The 23126-nt window shown below is 44.4% G+C and overlaps 1 protein-coding gene across 2 annotated transcripts; it reads right to left on the minus strand.

Annotated features, from left to right (window-relative positions):
* Positions 1-1688: 1688 nt before the first annotated feature.
* CLDN18 (claudin 18) lies at positions 1689-22572 on the minus strand (the record flags this gene model as incomplete). 2 transcript variants are annotated; one of them, XM_081159506.1, is made up of 5 exons in its annotated part: positions 1689-3901; positions 4799-4909; positions 7803-7920; positions 8550-8714; positions 18355-18744. In XM_081159506.1, the coding sequence occupies 5 exons, from the start codon at positions 18572-18574 to the stop codon at positions 3730-3732; spliced, it is 786 nt and encodes a 261-aa protein (XP_081015632.1). In that variant the 3' UTR covers positions 1689-3729. The 2 variants fall into 2 exon arrangements, with proteins under 2 accessions (XP_081015632.1, XP_081015633.1); XM_081159507.1 differs by lacking the exon at positions 18355-18744 and adding an exon at positions 22353-22572 and having other exon boundaries at positions 1693-3901.
* Between the last annotated feature and the right edge of the window lie 554 nt (positions 22573-23126).

Raw genomic sequence — 23126 nt, forward strand, 5'->3', positions numbered from 1 at the left:
GTCCCACACACTCACTTTTGACTTTCAAAACGTCTCCACCCACATTCTGACTCCCCCAACCCCCATCCCTCAACATGTTTGTTTGCAGTGGGACATTTTTGTTTCTCTCACTCTCTCTTAATTATGACTTAACTCCTAAGACTTGGGTAAACACTCCAAGTGTTATAAGGGGCTGTCTGGCTGGGTGGCCTGTGCTCCATTATGGTATTTTATTCACCCTTCAGCCCAACTCTGTTCTCCTTACAGAGCCACTGCCATGGCAACAGTCCTACTTGGGGCAATAAGTATAGGTGGCAAAGTTCCACACGCTTAGTATGTTTTACCTTTCAAAAAATTCTTTGGGGACTTTCAAGTTGGCTTGTTGAACAAAATAAATAATTTTTTTATTATTATTTGATCAACAAGGGCTAAGGGCGGCAGCTTTGATAACAGGGAAAGCCTGGTCTGGCCAACAACCTGAGACCAGAGTGAGCAGGTCACATCCAGCTCCACTTGAGACAAGAAAGCAATGGGAACACTCTCAACGTCGGTGGAAACTGACTCAGGTCCCAGGCAGTGTTGGGGAGGTCCCACCTAAGACATGAAATGAGCTCAACCCAAACCCATTCTCAGTGAAATTTGGGTGGCTTTTGGCTGCCACCACTGGAGGGGTCAGGGGTCACCTGCAGACAGTGCACTTTGAGGGCTCTGGGCTGTTCCTTGCCCGTCTGGGTGACATCACACCACAGTCCTCTTTAGCCCAGAAGCCCTTAAAGGTGCACACACGATACACAGCATACTGAGAGCTCTACAGAGGCTGAATATGTCAGCTCAGACGGACTAGCTAGCCCAGTGTCCTCCCCCATCCCCACCTCCACCATCTGTCTGTCCATCATTTACATTAGATTTACTCGTTTGACATTTTTTTAAACTTGAGAATTAATGATTGAAATTTTACAGTACTATGTTTATTTAAGTATTATGTTTTTTGACTTAATAAGCAAATGTATATATTTTTTGTTTTTTAAAGTAGATTTAGCCTGGCCGGGTGTGGTTCAGCAGTTGAGCATCAACCTAGGATCCAGGAGACTGAGGTTCAATTTCCGGTCAGGGCACATGCCCCAGTTCTAGGCTTGATCCCCAGTCGGGGGCATGCAGGAGACAACTGATCAATCACTCTCTCATCATTGATGTTCCTGTCTCTCTGTCTCCCTCTCCCTTTCACTCTCTGAAATCAATAAAGATACATTTAAAAAAAATAGATTTACTCCCTCCTTCTTTCCTTCCTTCCTTCCTTCCTTCCTTCCTTCCTTCCTTCCTTCCTTCCTTCCTTCCTCCCTCCCTCCCTCCCTCCCTCCCTCCCTCCCTCCCTCCCTCCCTTCCTTCCTTCCTTCCTTCCTTCCTTCCTTCCTTCCTTCCTTCCTTCCTTCCATGTGTATTTTACCTGTTTAGTGGGATTCACTCTAGTATGGTGGAAAGAGAGTGACATGTGGAGCCAGACCCACCATGGTTGGAATATTTTCCTATTAGCTGTATAGCCTTGGCATAGGGTGACCAGATCTCCTAGGTTGCTGGGGGCTAAGGGGTTTCCTGGAATGCAGGAATTTCAGTGCCAACAGAAACACTCCAGGAAGATGCACTCAGCTTTGAGGTGCCAAAACTCCCACCTCCACTTCCAAAAGCTTAGGAAAAAAGAACAGAAGCTGTTCAAATGTGAGATAAGTGTTTTTAATATTTAAGTAACAAAACATGCAGGTCAATATTCAATGCATATACAATAAGAGAGAGCAACAAAAAAATTACAAATCACAATCTAACTACATGGAGACTTTTAAACAATTAAGTGTTGGACAGAGAATATGTTAATCAAAAACCCAACTGAGCCACACCCCAGTGTCTCACACCCAACCAGGGTCTTTCTGGTGGTGGTCGGAGGCAGAGAGCTCATTGTACCCCAAGCCCTTCATCTCAAATCCTGAGGACCCTTAACAATCTCTATGCCCTAGATTGCTCAGCTTCCTCTCTCCCCACCCCCACTTTTTATTCCTGAATTGATTTATGTGTCCATCATTTACCCCATCTTAGACAATGAGTTCCGTAAGCACTCTATTTGATTTAGTCTAAAACCATTGCTATCTCAGTGAGAAGGGCCTCTGAATTTACTGTTTTCTCTTTTAGAGAACACAATTGCTTTCTATTTACTGAGCCATTTTCTGGTCTTTCCCCAGATATAGTCTATTCAGCCTAAAGACCCCTGTGAATAGTCACCTATCACCTTGGGAGTCACTTTTATACACACTATTGGTGGGAGGACATTTTCCCCCCTCAAATAATAACCCAATGGTCAGATCCCCACCCCCACCCCTACCAATACCTGTTTCCCAGGAGGCCTATTCTGGCTCTGGGGCTGGGATGGAATTCTGGTGGCCTGGAAGGAATTTAGGCTTGCTGGAACAGTGATGTAAACACAGGGAAGGTGTGTGTGGCTGCAATGAGCTTTTGGTTGATTCTTAAACATTCAGTGGTCTCACCACTCTACATGAATTTAGTGAAGGCAACCGCTCTCAGAGTAACAAAGCCGACCACAGTGCCAAGTAAGTCTCTTGTCAACTGACAGTGGCCACAGCCCTATGAGTGTGGACATGTAGCACTTGGAAACATAACATAAAATTCAGGCTCATCGCTTTAAAAAAAAAACAGCTAGTTTCAACTCACTTCCTAGAACCTGCTGTGTTCCATTATTTGGTTTTTACATGGGTTACACTGACTCTATCATTATAATCCGAGTCCTGGAGACTTCAAAGGGAATTAGGATCAATGAGCATTTTATGAAATTTGACCTTAAGTGTGATTTTTTTACAAAGTACAATATAGACATCAAAGCAATTAGTTTTTCATTTTCTTCTGTCTATGGGTAGACGTGAGGCTAATTCACAGAGACAGTGTATCATTTTACTAATACATTATTTATTCTAACTATACGTAGAATACCAAATATATTTTGGGTAGCAAAAAATACATATATCCTCTTCTCACTCTCCTAAGGACACTTTCTGGCCTATGGCAGAAAGGGGACCCACCGTGGAGGGCTCAGGAACCCTTGGGAGAGTCTTGCTGGAATTAGCAGGTGCCAAAAGGAATGGAAAGGCTTGGTTTCCTCAAATTGAAATCACTTTGATCCTGGAGACATTGAAGATTACAGGGTAAGAAAACTCAGGTAGTGAGCTAGGGACATTACAAGTACATTTTCCCTCTCACCTCTTCTTCAATCAGTGTTTATTAGTAACCAAGTTAGGGGTGGAGGAGGCAAAAATCAAATAGCAGGAAATTATGTCTTTTGACTGACTCTTTTTTCCCTTTCTGAATTGTCCTGGAGGATGAGTTGAGAAATAGATCATCAATGGGCTATTGGTCAGAAGGAGGAGGGAGAGTCTGTCTAAATCGTCTGATAGGAATTCACATGCTATCATTAGATTAGAAAGGCTATAGTAAAAAGAAAGAGAAATAGAGCATTGGGAAATGTGAGTTACAGCCTCTAATTCATATCTGATAACTCGCTGTTTTGTGATGGAATATTTAGAGACAGAGACCTTGGCTAAGACCATCTGGCCTCACCATAGGTGAAATCAGTGCTTTTCTAACTTCCAGCGGAGAGTCATAAGCCTTCAGGAATCAAGGGAAAATGCCCTTGTTTTTGGGGTGAGCTCTTATTGGGGTTTTCTTCTGCCCATGCCGAGGTGTCTTGGGGTGCTACACGTAGTCATACTTGGAAGGATGAGATTGTACTTCGTCCTCTGTGCGGGCACCCCCCTCATATATCTTCTTGTTTTTGGTGTTGGGCCCAAAGCCAGTGCTGGCCTTGAAGCCTCCGGTCTTGTAGGCGACATTGTGGCCCGAGGCATGATAAGACACAGCTTTGTAGCTGAAAGAAAAAGAAACATTTCATGACCATAGATGTATTTGGCAGGAGGACTAAGCACCTCATTTACCCTGGGATGCCTCAGGTTTAGCACCAAAAGTCCAGTGTCCCAGGAAACCCTTAGGCCTGGGCAGACTGAGAGAACTGGTCACTCTAGGTTTTGGGACACTGGTCCTTGGCCTCTGCAATGGAGCAGAATTTCTTGCTTTGTAGTAGAGCTGGTAGTTACTACTACTGAGTTCCGTCTGTTAATCAATTAAAGTGAAGCTGAACCCAGACCAATATCCAGGGGAACATGGATATGTCAAGGAATCACAGAATTCGTGAGCTGGAAGGAACCTCCATGCAGCCCTTCTCCTCTAATTGGCTCAGCTTATGGATGCAGTAACAGAGGCGCAGAGAGGGCAAATGATAGGCTAGCGATCCAGGTCTTCCCACTCTGGGTCCATTTATGGAGTTACAGCAAGGTTTCTCAGCAGCAGTGCTACTGGCATTTGGGATGTATGCTTTTTGTTCTGAGGGCCTGCCTGCGCACTGTAGGATGATTGGCAGCATCCCTGGCCTCCACCCACTAGATGCCAGTATCATCTAGCCCCCCACACCAACATCGTAACAATCAAAGTGTCTTCATATGTTGCCCCCAGCTGAGGCCATTGAGTTACAGAACACTGGAGCCAGGGGGAACCCAGAGATGGTTTTTTTGCCTGCAAGTAGGATCACACACCGAAATCTGCTCAGATGGAAATATTCCTGTTCTGTTTTTTCTGTTCCTGATAAAAGAGAAGGTTCATTCTCAACAATGTTATTCCATATGCGCAGACTGATCATCCTGGCTACAAATGATATGTTCAAATGGAGTCGGATCAAACGTCTGATTACATGAGGATGGAGAAAACTCACGTGGTTTCCTCGGGCGCCAGGCCCCGGCAGGCGATGCACATCATCACGCCCCCAATTAGCGTGAGGCCTCCAGCGACCCAGCCCACGAACAGAGCCGAACCAAAGGTGTACCTGCGTGGGGAAATGATGGCTGTGGATGTTGTCGACTCAGCTCTCTAGGTTCAACCCACTGCGCTTGGCCATGCCCGTCCTCTCCGTTTCCCTTATCCCCTGAACACACCCGCCTTCGGGCATAGCCAGCTGACCAGGGGCCCTGGAGAACAGCATTGGGACTGAAGCTAATCAGAAAAGCAGCAGGGGGATTCTGGGACCTCTTAGATCACTGAGGCATATGGTTAATTATAAATCTTTAATCTCAGAGAAATATCTCAGGAAATCTCCTTTCCCTCCCTATCACCAAAGGGAAGTGTCTTGACAGTTTAATCAGAGAAGTTTGAGAGAATCAGTCTCAAGTTATCATTTCGGAAGGAATTTTGGTCCCTTGAGTTCTTACTGTGGGCCAAGAGGCATTCATCTCACTTACCTCAAGTAACCCTGGCAACCATCTGTGCAGGTAGGAGGACTATCTTCATAAAGAACTAAATTGATGTGACCATTTTACAGATGAGGAAACTGAGGCTCTGAGAGGTTAATTAACTTTTCCAAGGACCCAGGAAGAACATGGCATTGCCAGGATTCAAATGCAGGTCACCCTGCTTCCATAAACCTCACTATTAATCATTAAACTTTACTGTCCTTTGTGCATGAGAAATGAGTCTCCTTCCTCAACTTAGACACTCTTGATCAAGGTTAGCAAACTTATATACCTATCTGGGACAAGTAAGAAACTTAAATGGGCAAAGTGGGCTGGGTGTAATAGAGTAACTTTCTTAATTCTATTATATGGGGGGCATAACCATAAACTATGATAAATGACCTCAGAGTCGGGCATTTGAGAGTGGTAGGGACTGTGGCAACCTGGAGAGTGTGAGCCCCAATTAAAAGGGCAACTGCCTCTCAGCTACAGAGATTGTTGCCATATGAGAGTGAGGGCCCAGTACTGCCAGATTTCTTTTTTTTTTTTTTTTATAAGGAGATGAAAAAAACAGGTGCGTGCATGTGTGTGAAATCTCTGTACAATGTTGCTCTGCCCAGGTCCCCTCTGTCCATTTAGCCATTTCTGTGTCTTTCCTCCAACTCTTGTGTTCTTTTGCCTTTACCTGCTGGTCCCTGGGACTCTCCTTGGAGTTTTGGCTTCGGTTCAGTCACTGGAGCCACTTTCCCCACATGCACAGAGGCTGGCTGGAGCTGAGATATGCAAGACCCCACAGTTCCCTAGGACCAGGCTGAGTCCAGGACTTCATCTGAGATCACCCCCTTCTCTGTCCTGCTTGCCCCACTCCCTAACCTATCTCCCCATCCTTAATAAATCACTCAACACGGATCCTCAGGATCTGTTTCTGAGCAACCCAACCTGAGACAATTCTAATTTTTAAAAGTGGGTGATAATTCAGCTTATAAAATGAGATGTGTAGGCTAATACAAAACACCTTTCAGGCTGTATACAGAGCAAGGGCACAGTTTGTAGCTCCGGCCCAGGACTTAGTTTCTGCCAGTATTACACTCAATGGCAGAGTTGGGGGGGGGGGCAGAAAGAGGGGATACTGGGACTAAATAAGGCACTAGAACCAAAGCCTTACCAATTGACTGCCAAGATCTTTCTTGGCAGCTGTGCTGTGTAGAGAAGACAGATAGAGAAAAAATGCTGCCCATCCTTGGAGGAAAAAGTTCAGGAGGCCAACCAGAATCCTCTGGTCTCAAATTTAGGACTGAAGTTGCCTGTCCAAGGGACAGGGGCAGGCTCTAGGGAGAAGGTGTAAGAGGGTGGTGGCGTGCATTAGCTCTGGGTATCAGGTAGGTGGTAGGTAGCTCCTCTGGGCAGGGACAATGACACTAGGCACATAGAAACTGTAGACAAGGTGGATTTGCCTGTAGCAGAGGAGCTTTCTAGGACATGGGACTTTCTATGATAATACTGGGTAAGTCCCAGGCAAACCAGGATGAGTCAGTCAACTTACTCCTAAGTTGCTCTTGTAACCAAGAGAACGTGAGGGGATCATGGAGGTGGATGACGGCATCTATAGGGATAACTTCCTTCCCATTCTTGAAGCAAAGGGGGGACATGGATGGGGACAGGAGTTTCAGGGAGCCAGAGAGTAGATGGGCTCATCATGTCCTTGTACCCTGTCTGCATCCCAGGATAATGTGGCTACACTTAGTTATAATATTTACATTGCACTCTCAGAACAAGCTCTTTCTCCTTTGCTGCTCCTTCTTGCTATGAGACATGTCCCTTTGAAGTGGCTAAATGAAGACACATTTCAGAATTGCTTTTTCATCTTTTAAAAGTCCTGCCCTCCTTCAGATATGAAATTATAGCAGGGCTTCATGTTCTTCTGCTACACCGTAACCTCCATGAGAACGGGACTTTGTGTTTAGCCCCAGCACTCAGAACAGTTCCTGGCCCACAGTAGGTTCTCAATACATTTGTAGAATCAATAAATTAATGAACGAGAGAAAGAGTCAAGAGGAATGAGAATGAAACATTACTTTTCTCACTGACACTGCATCTTGCTCATTTCCATTCAAGCTTTTACCTGTCCCTCGCCAGGTTCCCACCATGGTCTGGAGATGTGGGTTGATGTTCATTTACATGCCTCGGTTACTAGTGCCTGTTTCATGGCCACCACAGTGGGGCCTGTGTAAGAGCGTTAGATAAAGATCGTGAACTGTCGCTGTATTTCAATGCAAATGTCAGATCAGCCTCAAGTCATATCACCAAGGATATTTCACTGAAATGAAGGTTATGAATTTACAGATCATTGTTGACTTATGATATGGCATGGTTGGGTCTGATAAATTTTTGCTATTTCAGGCACCAGCAGTCACATTCGGCATATGTGTTTGATGGGATTTCTACAACAATAATCACCATGGAATCCTGAGACCTAGATTAGGAGGTTACCTGGTTTGAACAGTCTGCACCATCCCACCCATGCCGGAGTACATGTTAGCTGTAGACATCCAGAAGTTAGTCACCAGCATGTTGGCAAACACAGACACTCCAGCGATTGCACAGAGACCTGTGGACCAAGAGTAAGACAGCTCCAGAGTCAGCTTTAAAGTCATCGTAATGTTTCTGAGGCAATGTATACTTAAATGAGTTTAGGTGAACAGGCTACAGAACATTCCATTCCTATAACAGACAGTTAATCCAAGCATTGATTATTGAATTCCCACTGTGTACTAGACATTGTGCTAGGTACTTAGACTCACTTATCTCTCTAGTTGTGAAAGGATTTGTATATGTGCAGAAAGAGATTTTCCATGCATTTTGGGACCAATGGTTAATAGTACAAATATTTGGGGGCCTGGTTCTTTGACAATGTTAAGAGCTCCTCCTGTAAAATAATTTTCTTAGAATCTTAGCAAAATAATATGCCTTTAGGGGTTGTGTCACATGACTACTTTAGGGTTGAGAACCTCTTATAATGAGACTGGGTGGCAGCTAAGAGGGACCTTAGCACTTATGATACTTCTGTAGAGTGCAAGTGGGCCGTAATCTCAGTTATTGAATCCCAGTGTGAAAAGCTCTGAACTATGTCTAAGCCATGCTCAGTAGGGAGAAGCTGTGTTTCCTTTGCCAGGATGATTTTACTTTGACATTCTCAGGAGCATGTTTGACAGCAGGAGCCCCAGGCTCCTAGTTTACCTGAGATAATGAACATGATTCCGGAGGTCAGTGTCATGTTGGCTTTGGCGGAGTCCTCCATGGTGCCAATGCGGATGCACTTCAGGGCAAAGATGGACACCAGGAGGCCAATGGCACCCAGGACAATGCCCACAATCATCAGGGCTCGCACCGCCTGCAGCATGGCTGTGGGGCAAGGGGCAAGGGGCAAGGGGCAAGACAGAAGCAGACAGACAGGATCATCTCAACATGATTGATCAGGCTCTGGTTTAATAAAACCAAGCAACCACAACCAACCAGCACTGAACTTCCAAGAAATAGCAAGTCCATAAACCATGATGTGAACCTTGTTATTGTCAAGGGATGTGGAATTGTGGGAATTGCAGAACCATCACTTACAATCCTCTGATTGATGAAGGGCATGCATGCAATGCCTGTAGAATGAGAAAATTATGGACAGTTGGAGCTAGGAGGGCCCATGGAATTTATCTATTTCATTTCTTCATTTTAAAGCTTCATATTCTGAGGATCTGGAAAGGGGAAATGGGGTGACTAAGGTGACATTAAAAATTATTGATAGACCTTATAGTAAAACTGGGTTGCTTTGACTTCTACCCCAACCATCTGTTTTCTCTAGTCTTTCCATGTGGACTCAATGTTTCATATAGTTGTGTCCACTTTAGGAAAACCCAGTATTCATTTATAGCATATTAGGAAGCAAGGTCACTAAGTGATATAGTAAGGGCACTGTATTTCTGCCTCTTTCCAAAGGGACTACTAAGGTCATGGCAAGCTATAGGTTTTGGGTACATATAAAAAGATACTATATCAATCTCAGGACTTTCAACATGACCATGGTTTACCAGCAGTTTCCTTTCCAGGATCAATGGAATTTGTAGGTCTTGCTGAGACTCTCCTACAGTGACCTCCCCTTCAGATATGCCCCAAGTGGTTTCTAAGGTGTCCTTAGAGTGCAGTGACTGACCTCAACAGTTTTCTGTTGAGCCCCATGACTAGGCACGAGATGGCAGTAATCAAGAGGGCAGACATGGTCTTTGCCCTCATGAAGCTTCCAGCGAAGTGGGAAAGACAGTCAGTAAACATGCCCACTGCAAGCATAATGAATCTTACAGAAGGAAGGAAAATGAGTCCTTGGCATCTTCCAGAGGGAAAGGCCCCTAGCATGGGGAGTTCTAATAGAGCAGGACTGAAGAGCTGTGTGGAGCAAAGCAGAATGCTCCATCCAACTCTAGTTGTCATAGCAATTGCTACTTTTGATTGAAAGCTATTAAAGGCTTTTTCAGACATTAAAAAACTTACCCCCTACACACAAAAACTTCCTGCAATGTGGGTAATAGCATTATCTCTATTTTATAATTTAAGAAACTGAAACTCAGAGGTTAAGTAACCTGCCCAAGGACACATAGCAAGAGAAAAGCAGAGCTGGGGTCAAACCCAGAACTGTCTCAAAATGGTTACTTTCTCATCATAATGCACTGCTTTGAGGCACCTTATCCTGGAATATCCGGCAGAGGTCTGGCTGCAGTCAAGGTACAGGGATCTGTATGCTCCTAAAAGAATGTATCCTCCAAACTTGGAGACTTGGCCATAAAATGCCATCCTCTGAGATAGATGCTAAAAATGTATAAAGGAATATTCTCCAAAAGTTATCTCAGGGAATAACCTGTCCCAGGAGATTATTTATAAATGTGACTCTAGAGACAAGGGAGCCCTGGGAGGGAATTCTCTCCAATCTCTTTGGGAAGATTTCCATCTCAAGTATGGGCAATACCAGTGGAGCTGCCAGCTATTCACTCTAAGGTATGTATCACAAAGCAATTTGTCAAGATGGAAGAATTGGCAATCAATGAAATATATTGAAAAAGGATAGGTAGATCATGCAGAATTCATTAAAGAGCCTTCTGCAGTGTCTGAGGAATGGAGGCCCCTTTTCACCAGGTATCCCCCTGTGTAGCTACTCTGGTTCTGTGCCACTGGCCTCTATTCACCAGGTTCTGATTCTCTTCTCTCTAAAGAAACTTCTGATTTTAACTTTGCTTCTCTCCTGGGAAGAGAATTCTACAAGTAGCCATTATCAGTCTTGGTCCTATTAGCAACTATATTTCCAGAGCAGATGTGTTGATTTATGGTGTGGATCAATCCTCTGGGATCTGACCATTCATTCCTGGGAGAATTGATAACAGTATCATCTTGGTCTTGCAGCTGAATTCTGATGCTAAAGCCATGGTAACCCCATTAAGGCAAAGAGAACTAACGAGGTCCTTGGAGTGGTCCCTAAATTCATTCTTAATAGAGGAGGGCTCTAGCATGTCACCTCCCAAGCCTTGCCTGATGGCTTTGCTGGACCCATAGGATACTGGTAATAAACACTTTGTCCATTCCCTCATTGGTCAATGCAAGCATGTGTCACCTACTTGTGTATTCTTTTACATCTTTCTGTATTTACCCAGTACATGTTGGTGTACTCTCATAGCCAAAAACATATTTATGTGCTCAACCAATCAACCACCCAACTAGCTAACCCACCAAACAAACAGTAATTAACCAAGTAGTACAAAAGATGTTCCTTTCTTATGCTATCAAAAATTACACTTATCTCTCAGACTCTTGGCAAGAATGGGGTCATTGAATCTATTTGGACTGAGTGATTCTAATATTTGTTCCTGAAAATGTAACATGTGTGTACTGTGGCTATGGCTGAGGTATGTGACCTTCCCTGACACTGTTGGATGAGAAGGGATGGCAATGCTGGCAGGTGGGAAAGCACCGTGGTTTTGCCTGATGTGGAGAGTTGCTTCTGGTGTGCCACAGGAGCCCCTAGGTACTGGAGCCCTGGCCAACTTGTCCCAGTCAGCCTTTGTCTTAGGCTCTCAGATGCTCTCCTGTCTCTGCTGGGTCAGGTTTACATGACAAGTACTCATTTCTGTCCTGCTCTTTCTTGATCTCTAGATTTCTGATGAACACTGACACCTGCTTTGAACCAGGGATCCACCCTGACCTTGAGCTCCTTTTCATATCTGGAATATCTTCCTAGCTTACTCTTATCCCTTTCTTTTATCCTGCAGCTAGAAAGACACAATGTTGTTTCATATCTGTGGGACCACTGTCAGAGCCACAACTAGGCCTGGATGGATGGACCAAGGTCTTCCATGCTTTGGAGACCCCTTGGGAGGTTCTTCTGAGAGTAGAAGCTGGGAGGGAGGCAGCTGCCAGGAAGTAGGGGGAAATGTTCTCCATCACTCATTTCTAGACTCTCTCCATGTCTAGTAATGACCATGGAGATAAATGGTTGTGACCTGAACTTCCTTTCCAGTTAGAAGATTCTACCACCTGGGATTCTAACCCTCTTCCATACACAGTAATCAGAGAAACTGCTTCTAAAGGAGGTAGGTTTCTCTTTTAGCCACTCTGTTTCTTATTTGATATTCTGAACAGAGGCATACGCTTATCAGTTGATAACAGGTGAGTCAACGGGTTCTATAGACTGATTCCCTGCACCAAAGGTGTGACTACAGCACTCTTTCTAATGAACAATGAGGCATTATCAGACATGAAGGGTGGGCAGGTTTCAGGGCTGATAGAAGCAAACAGAAAAATGGGAACTCAGTGTTCTCTCCCTTTTGCAAAATTTCTTATTCTTCTGAAATGAACTGATAGGCCAGGTGCCTTCAGGTGTAGTTCCCAAACTGGGCTTCACCTTAGCATCTCCTGGGGGAACTTTTAAAGAAATATTAATGTTTTGGCCCCACTCCTAGAGATTTTCCTTTGTTTAATAACAAAATTTCAGTTGTTTAATTTGGGAAAATAGACTTCAGAAGGGCTCAGGAGGAGATACTGAGAGTGGGGAGTTGAGAGCAAAGAGTTCCTAGTGGCTGACATCACTGAGCTTGCTAAGGGTGGGGGTGGGGTTGATGAAACAGCAAGTCACCAGGAGCTAAAAGCCAGGGAGGGGAGAGGACCCATACCTTCAGGTATAGCTTGGCCTCAGATTGGAGGTAGAAAGAATTGGTGGAGGAGTCCAAAGGAGGGTAGGCCAGAGGAGGGAAGTCTGAGGTCAGACCTCAGGGGCAAGGCCCTTCAGAGCAAGGCAAAAGGCCTAGGTTTTCCATAGATCCCAGGGAACCAATATGAAGGTTTTTTGTGTCCTGTGAAATTCTACAGAATGATGCGATGCCAGGTAAGTTGTTGGGCAAGTCATTTAACCTCACTGAAGCTTCATTCCCTCAACTCTAGAGTAGGATAGAGATATCTCTTGCATAGAGATGTTGTGAGGATCAGATGCTATTTGGCACCAGCACAGAACTAAGTCAGGCTCCATAAATATCAGTTCCCTTCCCTTCGCTAAAAAGAATTTACCTCTCTCCAACCCCTCATGACTTTGTACTAACTATGTACAAACCTGAATCCTCTCACATGGTGACAAAACATGGTTGAGGATTTGAAAACGCCATGGGTGAGGGAGTGTGAAGGGCAAGAAAGGAAAAAGATTTGAGAAAAAAGGAAAAGAAAATCCTGAACCAAGGAAGGAAGAAAGATCAGGGAAAATGGACTCAGGATCGTCTGGCAGTGGACAGGGGAGGTGATGGGTGAGGCAGTGTAGGTGGCTTTCATCCTCACTGCCCTTCCTTTTCACCCTAAGGTGGGGTCCAACTGTACAACTCTGACAATGGGTGTCCCCACCATGAAATGATGCCCCTCTAGTGACTAGTCCGTGCTAGGGCATGATGCTTTGTGGGTGGCTTCCCCACTATCAAAGGAACAACTTTCACAACCAGAAGCTGAGGAAGCATCCTGATTCCTAGGTCTACATAGCTTTGATCATTGAGAAATCGAGGCAAGCAGCCTCATTTTTATACCTATAATACAGGTCCTCATGGGCTTTGTAGATGTGTTCTCAGTTCTCTGTGGGATTTCCTTCAATGTACAATAGTGTGTACACATTTAGATGTTTGTCTACATATTTAAAAAAGCTAAAGTTTTTTTTCTTTTGAAGAATGGAAATGCAGCTTGACCAAAAGCCAAGAGGCTCCCCCAGATCTTATTTCAACTTTATAACTGAGTTATAATCATCTTACCTCCTAGGGCCAGTTTCTTCCACCAGACACTAGGGAAAGACAAGCTGGTTTCACAGGATCATGAGCATTAGATTTTATGTGAAACTGTCAGCCAATCTTAAGATGAAGCAAACAAGACAGCTCCTTTAGAGAGGATACTTAAGAAGAGCAGCTTCATAATTTTTTCCCTGAAGGATTTTTGCTTTAGATCTTATGGAATTGTTCTCTGCGTTAAATGTGGTTTCATTAAAATCCATTCCTATGTGTGTAAATATGATTGACAGGTTGATGAGAAACTCCCTAGCTCTCCAGTGGTTGTGGCTTTTTCACATTGGGGTGGGACGGGGGAGATGTAGCCGGTTGTATGAAAAAAATCACAACCCTCGGGGCCTGCAAAGAGTCTGAGAGCCTGTGACCTGCTCAGAACAGAGGCGGAATGCGGGATGGAAGGGAAAGAGAGAAAAAACCGACTGTAAATAATCTTTACTTTGGGTATTTGGATTCATAAAAGGTGTTTGATTTTGGAGAAGAAAAGGAATCTGAAATATGAAATGTTTGAGAGCTTTGGGTGGTGTAGACATGATGGTAATGATTTAATGACACCAAGAGCTAGAGCTTGTAAATGGGTCACAGAGCACTGTAACACAAATGCCTATAGTGAGGCATTTCCCAGATGGGGAAAGTGTGGTCAAGAGATGTAGGTGGTCAAAAAAAAAAAAAGAGAGAGATGTAGGTAGTCAAGCTGCGCCCTTGATTCCAACTCACCTGCCTGTAGCTGTTGGGCCTGCCACTGCGCTGAATTCAGTCCAAATATTTGCAAACACATTAGAAAAAGCATTACTTGATTATGATGTCATCGTGGAGCCGTGGACATAAGTTTGCCAGGTTTCTGTGCCTCTTCTTCACCTGCTCATTGACTGACCTTTCCTTTTTCCTTCCACTGTCTCCAGGGAGGGGAAATGGGAATGACACACAAGTCCTCCACTTTTTAAATTTAGAACTCCTAATTGTGCACTGTTAATGATATTGCTATAAATGGCCAAGGTTACTGATGTAACCCCTATTCTTATTGTACTAAAGCCTAGATCAATCTCTTCAATTCTAAAGGCAGCACCTTCTACCTGGAACATAGAAATAGAGCCTGAGCATGGGCAGGGAAAGACACAGGATTGGAAATCTGTCAGCCTTGGGTTCATATCCTGCTTCTGCCATCTTCTATCCATGGAGCTTGGGTATGTTTGTTACCTTGACCCACTGTCTGAGCCTTGGTTTCCATTTTTGTAAAAATAAAGCTAATACACATTTCCCTATATTGTTGTGAAGATTCAGCTGGAGAGTTGATGTGCAGCCCACTAACTGGTAGCTGTTTTTATTTCTGTATGCTGTCCTTGGAGAACTACATGCTACATTGACTATTTGGAATACAATGAGGGAATCTTGGGCTATAAATGATACAGAGCTGGTAATATACAGGTAAGCCATCCTGCTACCAAAGCCATTTACCTCATTAATATATCTGTAGGTTACACAGTACAGCTAGTTGAATGGAATTAAATTATTCAATGACTGTAAGTTCCAATTAAACATGATACATTTTTATCAGATGAGTGAAAAATTTAGTGAGATTTTGCATGAAAGAGCTTATACATAGGAGGAATTAAATAATTGGTAGTGACTATTGATAACTGAAGCATTATAAAGGTATCTGTCAAATGCCTTTATAGCACTTTAAAGCTTACTTCTGAGCTGAAGGGTTACTCCTGTGGGGTCTAGGTCAAAACCCCCCAAACCCTTCCATTTCTATCTCTAGGCATTTCACCCAGCTCCTCTGCTTCAAGTCTCTCTTCCTCAGGCCCTTGTCATGCTCAAGCAGATGCTTTCCACAGCCCTGTTTCTGATGGCTGCGTCCCCTCCGGGTCCTAGGTCCTGACTGGTTAATGTTGCTCCTTTCATCTCCCTTAGGAGCCCCACAAGTATCCAGAAGACCTCCCTGACCTCATCCCTGGTTACTCCATCTCCTTATGTTCCTGCCTTCGGCTTTTTGAGTTTCTTTTTAATCTTTTCCTCCTGGTAATATTCCACCCATCTCTTAGTTCAGCCAGCCACCTCTTAAGTCATCCAACAAATATTTGCATTTTGGAATGCCAGTGTACATTGTAGTCACTCCTGCTGCATGAGAACTGGCTGTTTTAAAATCCAAGCTGTTCTCTGTGGCCACAGATTATAAAAGATATAAATTATCCCCTTTTCTGCCAACTCAGTCCCAAGAAATGTCTTTCCTGGCTTTTGGTGGAATACTGTTTCCCTGACCCAGATGGGCAGGAGTGGGGTACACCTTCGTGGTGGTTGCCTGGAGTTCCTCAGCTTTTCTGATTTGTGAGCAGAGTCATGAAGGGGGAATATGCTCGATGCTATCAGAGTGCTCTGAGTTTGGTTCAGAGGCCTGTGGGGTCCCAGTCAATATGGGGATGTGAGGAGGCTTGAGGGAAGAGGTGTATTTGAACTGGACCTCGCACGTGGGAGGATTTATGGAGATGGCAGCTGGGATGGTAGACGGGGGCATTTGGGCAGTGGGAGCAATGGGTATCCAGGACCAAACCCAGAGTGTAGTAAATGGACAGGGAGAGGCATAGGCTGGGAGCAGGCAAACAGAAGGAGACAGGTCAGGGAAGGTAGGCGAGGGATGTAGGACAGCCTCGGTGTCAGGCTGTCATGTCCTCACCTGACTAAGCTGAAAATGGGGAGCCAGGAGAGTTGTTTGGGTTTTGAAATATCTAGGGGGATGAGAATTGAGAACTGGGAGCTGGTAATTGGAAGATTCTGCCCGACCAACCTGCCACAGTCAAAGGAGCAAACACTCCAAAGAGACGAAGGCTAGAAACCAGATTGAGAAAGGTTGAGAGTGGGAGGTGGTAGAAAAATTTAGCCTTTTAGTTTGGTTGTCAGTGACCCAGGGAGAGACAGAACTTGACAATGACCAGAATCAAGAGAAGATTTTCCAGGGAAGGGGGATATAAGTGTAAGTGGGAGGGGAGATGAAAGGGGCAAAAAGGAGAGGGGCTGATCGGCTGGATGGCCAGACAGGCGTGGGGCCTACCAAGCTCTGGCGGGGAGAGGGAGGGGACCTTGCTCTGCGGAGAGGGGAAACGTCCAGGGGGAGGGGGGAGATTCCCTGGACAAAACAGGAAGGGCGGATGAGGGCGGCAGCAATGGAGTTTGGCCATTTGGGAGAGTGGGAATATTTGGGAGCTCCACGCATGGAAAGATAAAGGGTGAGCAGGAGGTTGTAACATGTGGGAAGCTGTGTGAGGAGGTTATTGGGCATAAGGCCATGGGATGTCGTGCCTTAATTTTGAATATGAGATCTATCTTTTTTCTTCATTTAATAGTTAAAAATTAAGTCTAACCAGTAGTTCTTTTCTTTTCTTTTCTCTTTTCTTTTCAACACAAGCAGAGCTCCCATAGTATCCAGAATGCAAAGTTCCTATGATCATATTTAGTTCATCTTCAAGGGTGAAAGAATATCACTTTTATAATTATATTCAAATTCTGACATTATTATAATGTAATTATAATTCTATAATCAAAGATTTTTTTATGGATGGACTAAAAATAGGTGAACAAATGAGTTAATCATTTAGAATAAATGATTCATCTTGAATCACTGAAGAATGGTGAATAATTTTTGCCAGCATCTTCGTGGTGCACAGCTCTAATGCTCCGGATGTACTTTGAGTACCGTATATACCTGAGCCCTGAGTGTGAAAGGTTCAAATATTCTCTACCTGACGAGAAATCTATAGTCCAAACAGGGAGGCAAGTTAAGCTGCAGAAACCAAATCATGAAAATGGGAATCAAGTGAAAAATGTTGGGAGGTAGACCATGAGAGCTGCAGGCATTCAAGGAATGGTGAAGCCTGCCCTCCAGTTCAACCCACTTGCCACTTTTCTCCTGATCCAGAAGGACAAGGCGAAGGGAGAGCAAACAAGAACCAAAGTAAGCGGGCCAGGCCATCAAAATGGAGGAAAGCTGAGGTCAGATGGGGTTAGGAGGGAAGCTCAGGACTTCGAGCCCTCCTGGGTTTCATTCAGTGAAGCGTGCATTCACCCACGGTTCCCTGTCCCAACACATTCATGCTTGACGCCTGTGATGGTTACTTTTATGTGTCAGCTTGGCAAAGCTACAGTACACAGTTATATAATTATATTCTGATATACATTGTTTTTTTAGGAGTGCATCCCTGAACTTCTCACCACAAATGCAGAAAAAGACTATAACTTAAAGGCAATATTTTTTTTTAGCACCTACAGAGACCCAACTTTTCAAAGAAAAATTTAATTGAATCGAAAATAAAATGAACTCAACTTTTTCGGCTGTAAGAAAATAGTCATCACCCCACTTCCTCATTCCCATGTATGTGCAGGCGGGAGCAAGCCACATGCACATACACGCACACAGTCAATTTTCCCCTTGAGGGTCACTGGTCTGTCCTGGTGTCAGGAGCAGCCCTTACAATAGACCCACTCTTTTCACGGCCTGCTTCCTCACTGCCAGTTCCTTTGACTTGAGTGCGAATGCCCTGATTTCCCCCCGATGACTATCGCCCCCTTTCACTCGGAGCCACCTCCTCCTACTCACGCATTGTATCCTGAGCCAGCCCTGCGCCAAGGTTCCTCCCGGCCGCAGTGAGCGCTCACAGGCGCCTCCTGCCCTCACCTGGCGGGGCCCCCGGGGCCTGCCGGGCACCTACCTGGAAGGCCCAGGATGGTGAAGTAGGGCCGGCATTCGGTGAACCCTGAGCTCTGCTTCACGCAGCTCCTCCAGAGCCCTTCGTACTGGAACACCGAGGTGACCGGGTTGTCGTACAGGTCCTGGGTGCTCCACATGTCCATCCCCGTGGCTGCGATGCAGCCCGCCAGGCCCAGCATGGACAGGAGGAAGCCCACCACTTGGCACGTGGTGGTGGACATGGCTTTGGGCCTCTGGCGCTCTGGCCGCCGCCTGGGGACCAGCTGCCGCCTCCTCCCGTGGAAGGTGCGGGCCTACCTCGCTCCTGAGAGGAGCTGCTCTGATCAGATGGTTCCCCTCAGCTCTCGGTGTTTGCTCACAGTGTTTTCCTTAGATAGTTCAGTTTCACTCTTGGTTCAAGGGCATTATTTTTTCATTTGTTAGGGAAGCGGCCCCAAGAGGCACTTGTCCTGCTGATCTGCGCAGGCCCAGGTGGTTTGAGAGCAGAGAAGGCTGAGTGGACACCCTCCCCCAAGGCCATGCCGCATCCCGGGCCCTGGCTCTGCCTCCAGCACGCCACCATCTGGGGAAAAAGCCGACTGTCCACCCCTGAGAACCCCCACAAGCCCTTCCTTTAAGCTCTGCTTATCTCAGGAAACCACTTGGGCTGACCTCACCCCCAGGAATCTCCATCTTAAACCAGACTTTCACATCTTCTCCTCACAACTCAGAAGCCATTTTTCACCTATATTTTTTCATTTTAATCTCACAGAAAAGGGTAGGGCAGTGTTTATTATCACCCCCCCCATATATATTTTTGGAGGTTGAGTCAAGTGAGGTACAGGTAGAGAACCACAGATGCTTGAAATCGGCAAAGGTGGAGCTCCCACCTCCACTTCCTCTCTGGTGCTCTTTCTCCATTTCCGCAGGGAGAGCCAGGGGCGCACTAAGTTGTCCCCACTTTTGTGAACAGGAAGTAAAATCCTAGAGACATGCTCTTGGTTCACAGGTATTGGAACTGGGATGAAAAGACGTGAAGCATCCTGTTGACCTGCATGTCATGCTTTCACTCATGCCACAGGAACCACGGGGAAGACCACATGGCAGTCACAGAAGGTTCCACAAAGGCCAAATGAGGGACCCAGGCTAGCTGGACCCTGACCTGGTTACCCAGAGACCTAGGATCTGCTCCTGACACTGTCACTAACACATGGTGTGCTGGGTGATTTGGGGCAAACTGCTCAGCTCCTGCAGGTCACAGTGTAACATGGGGATTAAACTAAGACACTTCAAAGCCCCTTCACATCTTACATACTGTCTTCTACATTTTGCAAAAAAATTTTCACTGCAATTGATAAAAGTATCTGGAATGATATAATCACACAAAAGAGAGACTTGGCCAGAGATTGGCCTTTGCATTTTGTCTACACAATTTGATTTTGTTAGAGAACTAATCGAGCTATGTGTCTTGCCTCTGAATTCAGATACATTTTAATTAGAACTTCTCTAAATCTGAATTTCAAGGCCCTGAAACACACACACACACACACACACACACACACACACACACAGGCCTCAATCTCTAACCTGTACACGTTCTCCAGGAAACAAGCCTGAGCATCTGGACATTTCAATGTTATCTTGGGTGCACCCAGCCACTGCTCTTACAGCTTCATTCCCAGCAAACACAGAAAGCAAATATGAAAGGTCTCCTTCCTAATTTGAATGGAGCCAGCACTTCCCTTGACTGCACACCTTGCTTTAGGTTCTGTGATCAGGGTTAGAATGAAGTATGAGGCAGAAAACCCCAAAGAAGAGAGTAAACAAGAGACTTAAGGTGATCAATAGTGTCAGTGGCTCTATATTCCCTGAACTGAGCTACTAGGCCAAGTCTAAAACGTGGGGAGGGGGCAACCAAGTCTAAAACGTGGTCTCTGCTGGTGGACAAGGATGGATGAATTAGCTTGGAAAATGTTGGAATAATTCAGGAATGATTCTGTCATTGTTTCTGAGGGCAAAGTCCATTTTACTCTTATTGCAACCAAGACACAGGCTTTTTATTCATAAAGAGATCTATAAGACTTTGTTTCAAGTTGTTCATTTTATGACATTTTTCTAATAACCCCCCAATACATTGACTATAATACCACCAAAATAATAAACTGATAATGGAAAATTAAAAAAAAATAGGTTATTATAACTTATCTTTCTCACTACCATTTCCTTATGCAAATGTTTTTATGCAAAATTTCAAGAGAGGGAAAATATTATTCAGGTATAATGAATTAAGCTTTCTTTCTTGTTTGAAATGGTGACAGTGACTTTATTTTTTGGAAGAAGGAAAAGTTAATTTTAAATAATAGTCACCTCTACCTAGGCAGAATACTGAATGAGTAGAGAGAAATTGTAAGTCTACAGGCTTTTTCATGTGAAATAAATATTGACATGTTTTAAAACATCTGGAAGATGGGATTTTTCTTTTCCTGGTGAGTTTCTGTGCTCTGAAGTGAGTGGGCCACTGCCCTAGCTGTCACTGCGAAAGAGTGAGTGGAGTTTACAGGGGAAAAGCTGGCTTCCTTATTCATGGCAATAGGTTTTAAAAATATACATATTAAATGTATCTCTAACAATACTGATAATTCATGATTATAATAATATATAATAATAATTTATGTTCTGATTCTTTTTAACAACATTGTAATAATGTTGGTGCAACTTGGTTTAATCACCTTTAAAATGGAGCAAAATGTTTTGCTGACTTCTTAGGGAAAATCATCCCTGTATTCAGGGTTACATATGGTTCTGGCAGTAACATTTCAAGTTATAAATTTCCAGGAGCTTGTATTATTTTATTGATAATAGAGAAGACATTTCCACCACCTTCGCTTTACCACTTTTTAGGAATATAAATATAAAAACCTATATGGTGATTAAGCAAAAATCGTGGTTAACTGGCAATATAAAATACAATATGAGAGGAGTAAAATTAGCATATTAGTAAGAAAAATAATTGATGCATCTATTAATTTTAAAAGTCTATTACCACATTGTACAGGGTGGGGCAAAAGTAGGTTTACAGTTGTTCATTAAAAAATGCAATAACTAAATAACTAATAAAAGAATAAACTCTGTGTTTTGCATACTCACAGCTATAAACCTCCTTTTGTCCCACCCTGTTTACCCCTAGTTTCTGATTTCATTTTTCGGTGCTCATAATAGAAAATTTGGAAGTAGTGATAATTTTAACAAATCACTCATAATCTTAAATCCTAGACAAAATATTTGGAATACTTCCTTTCTATCCATTCTCTGTAAAGAATTTTTACCTGATTAAGAGGTTATACCATTTGATGTTTCACTTTTTTCACTTAATTGCATACATGGGCAATTGAAGCTCTTTGTATACATCATTTAATATATTTAATATTAAACATTTAATTTGATATGAGCAAAATAGTATTTTAATAGGAGCCTACTAGTATTCCATTACACAGAAGTGCTATTATTCACCTAAACATCATCTATTCCTTCTAAAATTTATTTTTTTAAAAATTTTTTTCAATTACAGTTGACCTTCAATATATTATTTTCAGGAATACAGCATAGTGGTTAGACATTCATATAACTTACGACATGATCCCCCTAGAATCTGGGACCAGGCAGAAAGGGGCCTGGAGATGGATTCACAGTCCCCAATTCAGGAAGGGGAATCTTGGGGCTAAAAGAGGAAGTGGCTAAAGCCTGGGCCTCCTGAGTTCTGGTACTGTGTGTGATTGAGATTCAGTGCCATTCTTACATAGAAGTTATTTTAAAAATGTGCCCCTTGGGGAGAATTGGGCACCAACCAGTTAGGGGAACAGGGATCCTGACAGCTCCAGAAAGCTCCTGTCCCTAAGGTTCCTGCAGTCCTGCTCTGACCTTGGTGGTAGGACTGTTGTTTCTGCCTCCACAGCAGTCCCTCGGTGGTGCCCCAGGCAGAGGCCCAGTGTCCCCCACCAGCCTGCCAGTTCCAGCCCTTACCTGGCAGCCCCAGCATGGTGAAGTAGCCTCGGCACTCAGTGAAGCCAGAGCTCTCTCGGACACAGGAGCGCCACAGCCCTTGGTAGTTGAACACAGCTGTCACCGGGTTGTTGTACAAATCCTGGGTGCTCCACTGATCCATGCAGGTGGCACCAATGATGCCCCCAATCCCGATCAGGGAAACCACAAACCCCAAGCCCTGGCAGGCGGTCACGGCCATGGTGGGCTGCAGCGCTGGCACAGAACACCGCACGACAGAAGGACAACACAGTTCTGAGACTGTTGAGTGTGGCGATGGAGTTTTCTCGGAAAGGCTGGTACGCACGTCACCAATGGGTCATGAAATGAAGGAGGGGACTCCACAGTGCCACCTGGGCTCACCCTGCTCCTTTATCTACTTACCTGAGATAATTTCCACAACATGGTACCAAGACCCATTTGTTTTCCACCATATGTACACTCTCCTCACTGTTTACCTTTTGAGGGAGTTTCTTTCCTGATTAGCCAGGTTTCCTTCTGTAGAGGGTAAAGCAAGTGAGGAGGGAGCTGCCTGGCAGGCCTGGCAGGTAGGCCAGGCAGGGCCTCCAGGACCTAAGCCACGAAATACTTGGAGATACAAGGGCTTCATCCTGTGGCCCTCCCAAGGTGCCACTGCTGCTTTAATTTGAAATTTAGGTACCACTTGTTATGAGGCAAGATGAAATACTTGTTAATCTCAGTAGTTGTGTTCTGTAGAGTCACCAGGAACACTAAATGAGCAAATGCTAAATCACT

The sequence above is a fragment of the Miniopterus schreibersii genome, assembly GCF_964146895.1.
Source record: "Miniopterus schreibersii genome assembly, chromosome: 15".
Classification (NCBI taxonomy): domain Eukaryota; kingdom Metazoa; phylum Chordata; class Mammalia; order Chiroptera; family Miniopteridae; genus Miniopterus; species Miniopterus schreibersii.